The sequence below is a fragment of the Rhodamnia argentea genome, chromosome 2 (genome assembly GCF_020921035.1).
Source record: "Rhodamnia argentea isolate NSW1041297 chromosome 2, ASM2092103v1, whole genome shotgun sequence".
Taxonomy (NCBI): domain Eukaryota; kingdom Viridiplantae; phylum Streptophyta; class Magnoliopsida; order Myrtales; family Myrtaceae; genus Rhodamnia; species Rhodamnia argentea.
Genome location: NC_063151.1, coordinates 34,432,225 through 34,446,440, shown reverse-complemented (window position 1 = coordinate 34,446,440; position 14,216 = coordinate 34,432,225). Strand labels below are relative to the sequence as shown.

Here is a 14,216-nt window from a genome sequence, read left to right as displayed (position 1 = left end):
TAAATTTTTCATAGGTGTATTGATTTGGTATTTTTCATGCTATTAACCCTATTTAGAATGACTTTGATGCGGTGATCGACTTCATAGGAGTCAAATTGATTAACAGGGCTTGCGTGAAAAGAGTTTCTCGTCGTGACATGAGAAAGATCCTTTTCGTTGAACTACCGTTATTCTCTCTTTTCACAGGAAAAGTAAAGAAGACAAACACGTAAGGCGCCAGCGAAGTACCAAGGCTTTATCGTCAGTAAGCGTGGAGCTTCAAATTTCCACATATTCCATTTCAAACTCCCTGTCGTGATGCACCTTTCTTATGCCACCACCGCCTCCTCCTCCTCCTTCCTCATCCTCCTCCAGCTTGTCCATGGAGAGAAAGAAGTCGAGAAGCAGAGGAAGCGTAGACGACTTGGCTCTAGCCAAAGCGGCTGCATGGGCGTGGTACGAACGCGGGTCGGCGTCGGAAGGGAAGCCGATTCGCGAGCACGACGTCACCAGGACCCCCCGAGCCCCGAGGCCGTCGCGGTACAGGCAAGAAGCCGTTAAGTTAGCTCAACTTGCCAAGGTTCAAGATGACAAAGAGAGGGAGAAGGAGAAAGAGAAAGAGAATTCTCTTATGGATCCATACGAAGTGCACGTGATTTCGAGGCAAATAGATCGATTCACAGAGTCCGGTCGATTCTACGACAACAACTACGCCGGTTCCGCCAAGGTCGGGCTTCATCACGATCACTGGAAATGCGACACGACGTCGCCGGAGAGTGAGAGAAGCGGCGGCAGGAAGAAGCGGAAGGAGAAGAAGAGTTCAGGGTTTTGGCAGAGGCATGGAGTGATGTGCCCGACAAGAGAAGATGTGGTGGAGGCATCAGTTTTGAGGGAGGCCAGGTCAAGGCGCAACAAGCACGTACCAGTAGTCAGATGAGATGTCCTCAATGTGATCCACACTGGTAAATTTCGTACAGTAATCAAAGTGAGTTGACTTAAACATTATGATCTTTGGTTAAATCATGAATAGGTTTGCATTTTATACGCTGCGAATTAATAAGACGTGGTTACGATCCGAGCATGGGTTTAACAGGCGAGTTCGGCCATCATCTCTCTTTCCCACCACTTGGAAACCGAACTAGGTTGCTGGAGTTACAGTGGAGTCCCTCGGGGGAGGGGATCCAACCCCAACAAATGCGGTGCTTCCTTCCATCGCCTGACTTATCTGTGAATTCAAATATCTACCTTCCCCGCGAATCCCAAACCCTGTCCCTTCAAGGGACGAGTCAAAGAAAGGGGCGACCGATCCGTGACAGCAAGTAACTCTTGACGCAGAAGAGTTCTTCGACCCATCAAACGACGGCCGGAAACAATGCAGAAGCGCGGACACCCCGTCAAAGCGATCGACTCGGTTTAATGATGTATCTTTGCGTAGTACTAGTCGTGATCACGAGTTACAGATCGAGTTAACTTATCGCTCAAGCTCCAAATAAGAAAAATTCCAACGGTAAAAGTTGATAATACGCAGTGTGTCCGCTCGTATGCATTGTCTCTCCATGCTGGTGGAGAGAGGTTTCCTCGTCATGGCATATAATAACTGGGAGTGATGTTTTGGTCTTTGTGGGTTCCGGATCCTCTCCCTCCATCTCTCTCTCTCTCTCGATCGTCTCATCACCTCCTTGTCTGTTATTTGCGAGGCTCAACAGAACATTTCGGCGCCGTTAATAATGTTTATTCATGGTCTGATTAGTTTCGAGTTCGAATGCTGACGACGGACACTCGTCGCCGATGAGCTTCGCTCCCATCAACAACGAGTCTTTCCTTGTTACGGATTTTGTGGTGCCAAATAGTAGTTTTGAGTGAATTCTGATATCAAATGTTTATTTGGATGTCTATACAAGCAATCTGACTATTCATATCACCAAAAGTTTAGAAGGGATATGTCAACTCGAAGTTCTAAAATTTATCACGAAAACGCAATTGAGTCTTAAAATTTGTAAAGATTGCATTCGAGTATATCAAAACTTGTCAAATTAGTACAATTAAGTCCTTCCGTTAACTCCGTATAACTTGGGTGACGAAAGGTGATATGTGATCTTTTTCGTCGTTTTGTTCCTAATCTATTTTTTTTTTTACAAGTATTATTTAAACTAAATAAAAAAATAAGCTAAATTAAAAAAAAAAAGAAGAAGGAAAAAGCGAGGGCCAACGACCCTTGTCGACTATAGGAGAGGGTTGTCTCCCTGGCCAAAGCTTGATGAGCCTCGCCGACCATTCCCCCACCATTGCTGGCTCTCCCTAGAGATAGTGGGGCGGCGGCTTTGCAGCCCTGTCGCTTGGTTTTATTTTTATTTTTTTTTAAAATTTTTAAAATTTTCTTTTTTTTGTTTAATTTATTTTAGGGAAAATTCCAAATAAGAGCCTCAAGTGCCTTCGTTTTTTCAAATAAGGGTCTCAAGTGCACTTTGTTTCAAATAAGGGCCTGAAGTGCCCTTCTTGTTTCAAAAAAGGGCCTGACTCAAGGGCGTTTCCGTCTTTTTAGTTTTTTTGAATTTTTTTTCCATTTTTTCAGTTTTCCTCTCTTACTTTTCTTTTCTTTTTTTCGTCCTTTTGCTGCTAAGCCAAGCTTCGATCTGTTCTTTCCTCCAAAAGCTGCTGTTCCACTTCCTCTCCCTCCTCTTCCATCGCCTTCGCCACTCCGTGCCCTCTTCTTTTCTCCGACCGCAAGCCTTATTTTCTTCCCGGACTCACCCCTCGAACCCTCCAGACTCGCCCTCGCTGGAGCTGACGACAACCTCGATGCAGTCCCACCCAACCCAGAAGCAGCCTTGGCTAGCTTCCCCTCCTCCGTTTGGTCATTTCAGTTTTGAGTACTTCACGTTTGCAGCGATCTCTAAAGACCCTCTCCACTCCCCCGCCCATCGCCGGCCTCAGGCTTGGGCAAGGGCTGCCCTCGAGAGGAAAGCTCTCTTGACCAACGAACACGGTGTCGCCACCGTCAAACGTATGAGGGGGCTAGCGGAGGCTGCTTCGTGGCTGGGGGGGACTGCGTCGAGGCCATCGTCATAAGCATAAATTAGGGCAATCACTCGATGATTCACGCGTAATCTGTCTAGATGGGGGTTCCAGATGGGGTGCGTGTAAACCAGTTGGAGATGAACTGCGGTGTGCGGAGGGGTTGCGGTGTAAGCCAGCTTCATGCCGAGCGTGTGGGTTGGATTGCATGGCTCGCAACTAAAGAAGACTGCGCAAATTATTGACGTCAAGCACAGTGATTGTGGGCATTGCGGATCACTTCTTGAGGATTTGGGGGATTTGGTTATGACAATCGAGTCATTATCTCTCGATCCTTTGCGAGTGATGTACGGAAAAGTAGTCTAAGCTTCGGTTCCTTCCTCCTCCTCGCGGTCGTCTATTCGGTCGCAGCAACCAAACTCATCCAGTTTGTCTCTGACGGCGTCCTTCCCCACGACTTGAGTTCTCTATGCTCCCGATCGTCGATCGTACCTTCCACACCAAGCACAAGGCCAACCAGAACATCTCTCTCGACGTCTCCGCTCAGCTCGTGCTTGCTGGCACAAACATTCTCGTCTCGGCTGAAAACATAGCAGAGAAAGACCAAGAGAGTAGAACCGGGACAAGAAACGAGCGAGAACAGAAAGCAGAGCTCTGGGCAGAGGGAGGCTCGCGATAGAAGCTTTCTCGGTCTTGACAGAAAAATCGGAGAAAGGGGAGCAATGCAAAGCAGAAAAGAGAGGGGGTCTGGGTCGCAAAAGGAAAACGCCGAAACAAGAGACTCTTCATTCTCGCTCGTGCGCGCCACGCCTGACTAGTCGTCTCTATTGCTACTGTCCGATGACCTTCAGCCGACATGCTTTCGCACTAGAGGAACTCGTCTTTGGGGGGCTCGGGGGTTAAACCGAGAAAGAAAGCCTAAAAAGCTCGTGAGTGAGCTAGAGCAGACCGACGAGGACTTCGTGGGGTGAGGCCGGGAGGAAAATAAAGCTTGCAGTTGGAGAAGAGAGGAGGGCACGGGGTGGTGAAGAAGATGGAAAAGGAGGGAGAGGAAGGGGAGCAGCAGCTTTTGGAGGAAAGAACAGATCGAAGCTTGGCTTAGCAGCAAAAGGACGAAAAAAAGAAAAGAAAAGTAAGAGAGGAAAACTGCAAAAATGGAAAAAAAATTCAAAAAAAACTAAAAAGACGGAAACGCCCTTGAGTCAGGCCCTTTTTTGAAACAAGAAGGGCACTTCAGGCCCTTATTTGAAACAAAGTGCGCTTGAGACCCTTATTTGAAAAAACGAAGGCACTTGAGGCCCTTATTTGAAATTTTTCCTTTATTTTATTTAATGCAAATAAAATTTGGCTGAAAATCGGATTATGTTATGACCACGTTGAAAAGAGAAAATGTTTTAAAAAAAACTACATCGATATTTTATCTCAGTCTAGTTGGACTAGTTAATTAAAGGATTTGATTACACTAATTTGACAAGTTTTAGTACTTAATTGCATTTTTAGTATGTTTTATGACTCAATTGTACATTTGTGAGAAGTTTTAGAACTTCTAGTGCAAATATACGAATTTAAAAAAAAAAAAAGTTTAACCTAAAGGACTAAGAATAAACATTTCAAAAAGTATAAGGTAATTTTCTAATTAAGAAAAAGTAAATGGATGATTTCCGAATTTGAGACAAATTAAAGGATCACCGGCGACATTGCTGTTAAATGACGCCATTAGTCCTCCGTCACCGTGCTTTGGAGGTCTCACTCTCTTAACATGGCCAACCTCAACCTCTCCAAAATTCGCCTCCTCCGCCGTGAAGCCTCCTCTTCCTCCGCCGTCTTCTCCACCGGCACCATCTGGTACAGCCCTCCGCCACCGGTCCACCCGCACGACCCGACCCTCTCTCTCCTATCTGAAGCCATATCCGATTCTCCCACCAAGCCCCTCCATTCCAACTCTTCCCTCCGCAAACTCCTCCCTTCCCTCACTTCCGACCACATCACGGACCTCATCACTCGCAACCCTCACGACCTTCCTCCTCCCTCTCTCTTCTCCTTCTTCAACTTCGTCTCCGCGCAGCCCAACTTCCGCCTTGCCGTCGGATCCTGCTGCGCCATGGCTCACTTCCTCTGCTCTCACAAGATGTTCGCTGAGGCCCAGTCCGTGATCAATCTCGTCGTCTCTCGAAAGGGAAAGGACTCGTCTTCTTCGCTCTTTCGCTTGCTTCTCGAAACTAGAAGTGCCCATCAATCTTCTTTCATATTTGATACATTGATCATCGCTTATGCGGATGCCAATTACGTGCCTGATGCGATTCAGTGCTTTAGGCTGATGAGGAAGCGTAATTTCCCCGTCCCATTTCGTGGTTGTGGGCATTTGCTGAATAGAATGTTGAAAAATAGCTTGCCGGAGGCGGCTTGGGGGTTTTATATAGAGATTCTAAATGCTGGTTTCCCTGCTAATATATATAGTTTTAACATTTTAATGAGCAGGTTTTGTAAAGCGGGTAAAGTTAAGTCTGCACGGTTATTATTCGATGAAATGCCAAAGCGGGGCTTGACCCCAAGAATAGTTAGTTTCAATACATTGATCAGTGGATATTGTAAGGTTGGCGATTTAGAGGAGGGGTTTGGGTTAAAGATAGTCATGGAGAAGAGTGGATTTCAGGCTGATATGTTCACTTACAGTACCTTGATAAATGGCTTGTGTAAGGAGAGCAGGATAGAGGATGCAAATCTATTGTTGAAGGAAATGTCTGAAAGAGGTATTGTTCCAAATGATGTTATTTTCACTACCTTAATTGACTGGCAGTGCAAGAATGGGAGGATCGATATGGCTACGGATATTTATCAACAAATGTTGAGCACTGGCGTAAGACCTGATTTGGTTACATATAACACACTCATCAATGGCCATTGTAGGGCCGGAGATTTAAAAGAAGCAAGGAAGCTTGTGGAAGAAATGAAATCCATAGGATTAAATCCTGACAAGATCACATACACTACACTCATTGATGGAATATGCAAAGAGGGAGACATAGAATCTGCTTTAGATATTAGGAAAGAAATGGTTGAGAAGGGAATTGAGCTTGATAACGTTGCATTTACAGCTTTAATATCAGGGCTTTGCAAGGCAGGACGCACTATAGATGCGGAAAGAGTACTGAGAGAGATGTTAAAAGTGGGAATTAGACCAGATGACGCAACGTATACTATGATCATGGATGGATTTTGTAAGAAGGGGGATACAAAGATGGGCTTTAGATTGCTTAAAGAGATGCAAAGCGATGGGCATGTACCAGGTGTTGTGACGTACAATGTGCTTATGAATGGACTATGTAAACAAGGTCAGATGAAAAATGCCAAGATGCTCTTAGATGCAATGATGAATTTGGGTGTGGTTCCAGATGACATTACCTACAACATTTTGTTGGATGGGCATTGCAAGCATGGAAACTCTGTAAACATTGGAAAAATAAGAGATGAAAAAGGGCTTGTTCAAGATTATGCCTCGTATACTTCATTGGTTAACCAATTGACTAAAGCTTCAAAATCTCCTCGAAATGGATGACTGCAACTTCTCCAAAGTATGTTCGATCTCTTTGTTCGACGGGCAAAACAGAATAGACAGGCAAACAATTTGTTGTACCGAGCCCAGCTTTTTGTAAAGCTCTGGATAAACACGAAGCTGGTTCAGCAATGACAATCGAAATCATGTGCCTATTCTTGATTGAAGAAAATGGAAAACCTCTCATTATGTCAATAATGGACTTTGATGTGCAGTGAGTTCCTGCTTGCCTGTTTTTTAATATCATCAGAATGTCAGCTGCTCCACAGATCAAGGATATAATTTTATCTTTCCGCTGAAATAGACCAGTTAAGTTAAAAAATCGAAACACTTGGTCTAGTTTCTCAAAGCACAGAGTGGCTGGGAGGCAGTCTGCACTGCTGTTATTGCCCCGATGGTGCTGTAATTTACCAGTGCAAGTTTGGTTAGAAGTGAAGGCATCATGTTGCTCCATATCACTTAATCTGGGAGCAATTCTTATGGGTAAGACCCTTATCAGAGGTTTCCTCAGTTGTGATTTTGAAGAATGCAGAGGAAATAATGACATTTGATTGAATGAGTGCACACATGGTACAAGAGAAACAGGTCGCTCTGTATTTGCTTTCGTAGCGATAAGATATAGGATGTCTTGGTGTGAAATTTCTCTTACTTCAAATCTTTTTCCTGTATGTTGAAGCCATACACGTGATTTTCCTTTTATGGTGGCAATTGCGCCTGCTTGTATCCTATTGCTCTATCTGCCGAGTCAAGTTGATTTTGTAGATATTTGGAGGGTCTTGTCCCTATGGGAGCCCGTATCCTCTGGCCGTTATGTTCTGCTTGTAAATCTAGTGTTAAGTTTGAATTTGGAGAGCTCAATCTGTAAAAACAATCAATGAGGTTATCATACCTTGGTTTGAGAACAATATGAAAAGAAAGACAACTTTGAACTTATATGGTCCTCTGTTGAGTTCATATTCCATGGAGAACATTCAGGATCCACGTTGACCCATGTTCAAGTCATCACGTTATCAGACGAAGTATTATCAGTTGATAGCCATGAATAAAATATGTGCCAGTCTACAAGCTCTTTGTGCTTTAGGGGTTTTAGGGGAATGACTTTTTGCAAACATCTACAATGAACTTCATGATGCTTTTACTATGCTTAAACATATTGGTTCCCATTAAATATGGCTAGCATCAGAATCAGTTTCTTGTTGGAGTTCATCTTCAAAGTTGCATTGTTGTTTTTCCTCTAGAATTTGGTGATGATAGCGGTGTTATTTCAAGCTCCCTAGTCCACTTTATTGCTGATTCATGTGCTGAAGTCTCCTACTCATCAAAGTGTTTACGGAAACTTGACTCTTGTGCATTTGATGGACTGATCATCATGATCAAATTCAGGCTTTAGATGGAAGTTCTAACTACGGTGATGGATTTTGACAGCTTTTTGGCAGTTTCATCTTGTATCTTCTCTGTTCTAGTTCTTAATCATCAGCCTACATAAACTGGTTTTCATTCCATTTGCCCCTCAAAGCAGCTTGGCAATGTAATACCAGGGAATCAACTATACCTGTTCAAGGAGTGGCTTGGTCAATTGCCTGTAGAACCTGAAAATTAACTAAGCAAAGGTAGTTCCCAAATTTGTTGATGATCATTGTTGGAGTCATTTTAGTATGGTTTCTTCTGTTGGGATACTAATGCTTCTGGGGCCTCGAGGGTATTGTGGATGCTTCAAGACTCAAACTGGCGATTATCAAACAGTGAAAGGTTAGGCAGTGGCATCCACTAAAGAAGGCCTATAACTTCATCAAATTTTAACTCGAATATATGAGTTTGCGCCTGCAATCAGTACTTAAAACATCACAAAGAGATTCTCATCCCCCACAAAAAAGGGAAGAGAAGAAGGAGAGGGGGTGAGAGAGGGGAGGGGGGGTTGTTTGCAGCAGAAACCTTCTGTTATATATGGTGGAATGCAGTCCTCTGGCTGCAACTTCAACGATCATGTCTCTGTCTGTCCCAAAGGCAAAGGTTATACTAACAACAAACCGAAAGATCTTCACCAAATTTCAGCTTCCGTTCACAACACTTTGCAATACTTCACGAAAATCTTAGTAGTCTCATTTTCTACCCTTCATAATGTTTGCATGCAGAGACATTGCAAGTTGGTTGTTACATCTGGCGAGATATGCCACAGTTTTGAGAACTGCAGTTACTCAAGTAAATATGTAGAAAGAACTTGCACCAATATCTCAGTTTCAAGTGGGCTTGGATGCCTCAACCATTTGGAAGGGAAAATAGACTTCCATGAAATACCTTGTCAAGTATCTTGTTCCTAAGGAAATTATGAAGTATCACCTCAACGGCCTCCCATTATTGATTCACTGATCCAACCATAGTATTACACAATAGTACACTTTGGGAACCTCATGGCCGTGTTAAAAAAGCACAGACTACTCAGAGCTACGGAGCATATACTTGACATTAGCAGCATCAGAACAATTTTCAGCTGGAACCAAGTTTTGCCTTTTCTGTATCCACTTTAGAACATGAAGAAACGCCAGACGCATCATATGAGCTTTCCCAGTTCTTCCCATCATATTGCTTGATCTTGACGTGAGCCAGAGTACCAGGGTCCACGCACCTATAAGTAACGGCGATTCCATCTGGATTTGATCTTGGCATGTAAAATGATGTAATACCGCAAACTTTGCAAAAAGTATGCTTTGCCGTGTGAGTGCCGAAAGTGTAGGTTGTAAGGTATTGGTCTGAATTTCCCAGAAGTTTGAATTTTTCAGAAGGAACAATGAAGTGGATATTGCCTCTCATGGAGCAATCTGAACAGTTGCATTCCCAAGCAACTACGCTAGTTGGCGCTTCGACTTCCCACCTTACTCTCCTGCAATGGCATCCACCGGTATGAAGTAGCAGCTCAGATTCCATAACAGCACCGTTCTAACTCACCAGAGGTGCGAAGGCCAGATGCAAGGATCTAGGTCGGTCTTCACTGCAGTCAGTATATCGTGATAAGTTAGGAGTTGATTTATGAATGCCCAGTTGGAAAGGATGTAGTATCTCATTACAGAAACAAGAGATAAAACGAGGGTACATGGAGAAGAACCATTTTGGCATATGCAAAGACAGTCTTCACATGATATAGCTGTGTTAAGAGCCCAGCGACCGTCTAGTAAAGCCTCGTCTCAAAAACATCAAGAAACTTTTGCACGTTTACACAGCTACGCAATTCATTTCCTTTCCTAACTCATAGAACTCAAGAAACACATTCAAGAGGAAAACGCATTATGCACTTGTTCCACCAATCAAAGGGAAGTGTTAAGTGTAGTTCATGCTTTTGCCTTAGAGAAAAGGATTTCAGTGAATGGTTGCAGACTGTTAGGCTAGGCTAAACCATAATAAATGAGTCACCTCCTAATCTGAAGCTTTGTCATGGAAAGACTAAAGTGGACAGCAGTAACAGTGTGATCAAATGCAAATATAAGTGGAAGCAAATGTCTACAAAAATTGTGAGGGCCGAAGAACTCAAAATGCATAGGTCTGCTTGATAATTGTAATTTCTCGGTGTTGAGATAGACTGCAACACTACCGCTCCGGTATGCACATAGCAGATTTCCTAATTTTAGAACAACAATAGCCTAAGTACCTATACATTCTGTTGTAGTTTCCAATTGTATAGGTAATGGTGAGGAAAAACTTGAGGGCGAACTGAAGCTTTGAATTCACATCCATGCATGCATTGAAATCGGTCGGTCTCACTCAGATATGATTCATCTACCCTCAACTTCTACTCCATGAACTCGAGCTAACTTTCAAGGACTCTTTGATTACTAAGAAACCGATTGCCTTCACCACATCCTCCTTCTCACTTACTAGGAATGGGGGAAACAGTAAACGAGGAGCATCTCTTGAGGCCATCTCGGTAAGAAACTGATTCTACCCATTAAGGCACATGATGCTTTTATCAATGGGCATATCATACAATAATCCCAATCAAATACAGATGCACGAATCCATAAATTGCCAAGTTGAAGAACTCAAAGGGGAAAAAAGAAGAACAAGAAAGTATGAGCTGGGTCAAAATGAGCACCCCATTATACACCCTCAAGTAGCAGGGGAATCGACTCTGCCTAAGCAAGCAACAAGCAAAATGATCTGCGATGCAATATAGCACATGGGTTTCGTAAATAAGGCAAGAGAGGACGGATGAGATGAGAAAGATCATGTTTTTTCTTTACCTTTGAGAGTTGAACAGCTGACGAGGTGAAGTGAGTGCAGGAGCAGCCAGGGCAGAGAACAACCCTCGCTAGGAGCCGGAAGCGAAGTATGAATATAATTCTCGCTTGTTGATAAAAGTTAATAAATAGAAGAACGACGGTGAGATACCCATAATACCCTCGCCGTCTATTCTTATATAAATCGTACTTAAAGTCGTGCTGATTGTCTTGAAACACTGGTTAATTATAATTCATCCGGAACAATTCGATCTTGATGCACTGATTACGGGTGCATGACACGAGGGCAATCAATTAGTTGGAGACTGTAAAACTTCCTTGATTAGTTGCTTAATTGGTGCTTTTGGACACTCATCAACAAAATATTTGCAATTATCATCATGATTTTTCAGTTAAATGAAAAACGAGTCCGTAAACTTTGACCTAACGTGTAATATCATTCTTGACTTTTAATTCGTTCAATGAAGTCTTTGAATAATTCCTAAATGTCACAATCTAGTTTCTAAACTTTTAATTTGTTTGATCTAATTCATCAAGTTCTTATACCAAAATCAAGTAAGTCTTTTGTTACTATTGACAAGTTTTCATTATTACTCTATTTTTACTAAATCAACTAAAAAAATATAGATCTAACGTTAAAAGAGGTATAAAGCCATGTAACATTTTCTTTTCACAACAGAAAGCATGTTGTTGTATTTATTGAATGGGATTGTACTTTTTTTTTCTTTTTTTTTCATGTTGTTCCGGTATTCAACCACTGCATATATCATAGTCATAGCTTTATTAGATCGCCACATCCTTGGTTTGTCTATTTCGTATTAAGAAATCGATTATCTTCCTGATCTAAGCAGCTTAGTCAAATGTGAAACTTGAGGGGAAATGAAAAGAGAACAGAGACATAGAGGCTGCGAAGTGGGTCAAGAAGTAAAGTCTGATTTGAATTGGTTCGTCCCTCTGACCGAACATCTCTCTTCCATTGTCGCGTAAAAGAAAAGAAAAAGCTTTGGGAAAGCATTTTCCTTAGCACCGTTCCAGAAGGGTCAGCAAATGAAATTATTTTCAATTGGAAAGCCAAAGTTCATTCTTTTCGAAATCCATTGCAACCTCTACCATCGCCGTAATTAGCCTCGTCGGCGCAAACTAGTCTTCGATGGCCCCGCTAGGAGCTAGATCGTGGAAATCGGGTCTCGCAGGGTCAAGAGTCGAGACCTAGACCCGGGAGGCCGGACGAGAGACTCCTAGTGCTTCAACTCGGGTCCCTAGTGCTGAACATCGACCTTGGTGCTCGGGACCTGGATACTCAATATTGAGAACTCGACGCCCCGACCCATACCCCTAGCTCTTGAACTCGGTTGCCCAAAGCCTAGGTAGGAATGAGTAGACAACATATCCTCAAGCCTAAGGAGCCTCGACTGGGGTCATCTTCCTATATTCGGGACTTACATTTAGATCCGGAACCTTGCATTGCGACCCATGGGACCTTGCACTATGACCCACGCCCACAAAGCTCGGAACTACGACTGGGTCCTTAGAACCTACACTTGGTTCTGGAACTTTCCACTGTGACCCTAGTCCCCGGAGCTTGAGTCTATGACTAGATCCACGGCAACCACAATAGAACTCGATCGTGACACCTCGATGACTAGAGAGGCTTAGAAGGTCACCTAGAACCAAGTCCACCAAACTGAGACATGAGACCTTAAAGGCCAGACCGAGGTTCCCCATGGGCAAAGGCGGGAGGTTGGAGTTAACAAACCTATCGAGAGCCCTAATGCCGAGTCCCGTTTCCTGAGTCTCGCCCAAATCCTCGACGCCCGAACTTCGAGTCCCACCGGCATATCCGTGTCCCTTTTGCCAAAACGTAATTTTTTTTTTTAAAAGTTTTCCGATGTCAATTGTATTTAAAACTTGATTAAAATACAGGAAAACGAAAACCGATTTGGCCAACTATGTTGCCATCTCTATGCGGTTGCTTTACTAGATACACATTTCGACAACTGAACCATAAACAATACAACTGAATTATTGAAAGCTCCAGGACAAGATCAACCCAAACCCTAATCGCGACCTTTTGTTTCTTCCCCTAAAACGTAGGTTGACTTCACGCTTGCGTCTTTGAATTTGCTGCTCCCCCCACGTTTCAATGCTCGCGCACTTGCCTGGCATCAGATTCAAAAGTAAAGAATCAAGGCTGAGACGGGATTGGTGGAAGTCCAGATGATCATATTTTCATGTTTGTTCAAACCTGATTTAGAGACGCGTCTTGGGTCAGCTTCAAAGGAAGCAACTTTCGTCGTTGCGTTGTGAATTTCCGGCAAGCAAGCGACTATGCAGGCGGCGCTGAAGAAAATCAACAACAGCAAATAAAAATAAAAAAGCCGATCGAAGTAATGGAATGTGAGTTTTCGACATTGTACGTTTAAATGAGGTCGTACCGTGGTTCTTAAAACTATTTGTAAATATTCAATCTAGCCTCTCAACTTGAATCTTATTCAATCTAATCCATTAAATTTTCATAACAAAGTCAAATAAGTCCTTGGTACTATTCAGAAGTTTTCATAATTGCACTATTGCCAGTATTTTAGAATATTATTTCATATCGATCAATTTCTTAAATAAATAAAGATTATGCTACCTTTTGCTTTTTTTTTTTTTGTCTTTACAAACATAACGATAGTTCTATTTAAGTATATCTGTGAAAGGAAAATCCCAATTTAGAGTTGTTGGTTCGCAGCATGTTTGAATCCACCGTCAAGCGATTGCGGGTGCTGCAAAGCTCTGAAGTTTCTGCAGGATAACCATATTCAAAAGAAGAGTTGTTCATTTTATAGAGGAGTATTCTAAGGGACAGCTCCATCCCTTGTAACTCTTCCTAATCGCAACTTGATCTCTCATTTGATTTTAATGTTAGATTTATAAGTCGCCGCTAAACTATTATCAGCTCGAATAAGATGTCGGAGCCTGTCTTACTTCTACCAATTAGAGTTTCGTGAGTCCGGGGACTAGTTTTTGTTTTTACTAAAGCTTTGCCCAATTTGACTCCACGTGAAATTAAGCAAAAAGCCGCCGAATTGGCCTATTTCTTGCGTGTACCGATTGTATTATTTTGAAATGAACTTGAACTGAAGAAGAAATTTTTTTCTAGCGGCAGGTAAAAAAATTTGAGAATTCTCTTTCTTTCTTCAGCATAGCATAGCTTAATAAAGTTTTTCCAGAATGTTCATTTGAGCCAAAGTAGATGTATATGGAACATCCATAAAATGAAACTTTTTTTGTGCGCATAAAAATAATTTATACGTCTGAAAATTCTCTCAACTCAATTCAGTAAAAAACTTCAACAAAAAAAAATTCAGTAAAAAACAAGTAAAAGTAGCAAATCGAAATAAAATAATAGATTCATAGCGTATATCAAAACATTTCAGAATAAAGGATTTCTCTTT

The 14,216-nt window shown here is 42.5% G+C and overlaps 3 protein-coding genes across 5 annotated transcripts; 2 read left to right on the top strand and 1 right to left on the bottom strand.

The window, feature by feature from the left end:
- The first annotated feature begins 271 nt into the window (after positions 1 to 271).
- On the top strand, positions 272 to 1,105 carry LOC115733797. The gene is made up of 2 exons (XM_030664444.2): positions 272 to 941; positions 1,073 to 1,105. The coding sequence occupies exon 1, from the start codon at positions 311 to 313 to the stop codon at positions 914 to 916; it is 606 nt and encodes a 201-aa protein (XP_030520304.1). The 5' UTR covers positions 272 to 310; the 3' UTR covers positions 917 to 941; positions 1,073 to 1,105.
- Positions 1,106 to 4,725: 3,620 nt separating this feature from the next.
- LOC115732947 (putative pentatricopeptide repeat-containing protein At1g09680) lies at positions 4,726 to 8,177 on the top strand. Its single transcript, XM_030663659.2, has 2 exons — positions 4,726 to 7,030; positions 7,825 to 8,177. Exon 1 carries the CDS (start codon positions 4,754 to 4,756, stop codon positions 6,548 to 6,550), a length of 1,797 nt encoding a protein of 598 aa, XP_030519519.1. The 5' UTR covers positions 4,726 to 4,753; the 3' UTR covers positions 6,551 to 7,030; positions 7,825 to 8,177.
- A 652-nt stretch (positions 8,178 to 8,829) lies between these two features.
- On the bottom strand, positions 8,830 to 10,850 carry LOC115733969 (centromere protein V). 3 transcript variants are annotated; one of them, XM_030664600.2, is made up of 2 exons: positions 10,780 to 10,850; positions 8,830 to 9,533 (listed from the first exon to the last, which is right to left on the bottom strand). In XM_030664600.2, exon 2 carries the CDS (start codon positions 9,467 to 9,469, stop codon positions 9,032 to 9,034), a length of 438 nt encoding a protein of 145 aa, XP_030520460.1. In that variant the 5' UTR covers positions 9,470 to 9,533; positions 10,780 to 10,850; the 3' UTR covers positions 8,830 to 9,031. The 3 variants fall into 3 exon arrangements, with proteins under 3 accessions (XP_030520460.1, XP_030520515.1, XP_048129579.1); XM_030664655.2 differs by lacking the exon at positions 10,780 to 10,850 and adding an exon at positions 10,642 to 10,772; XM_048273622.1 differs by lacking the exon at positions 10,780 to 10,850 and adding an exon at positions 9,648 to 9,762.
- Between the last annotated feature and the right edge of the window lie 3,366 nt (positions 10,851 to 14,216).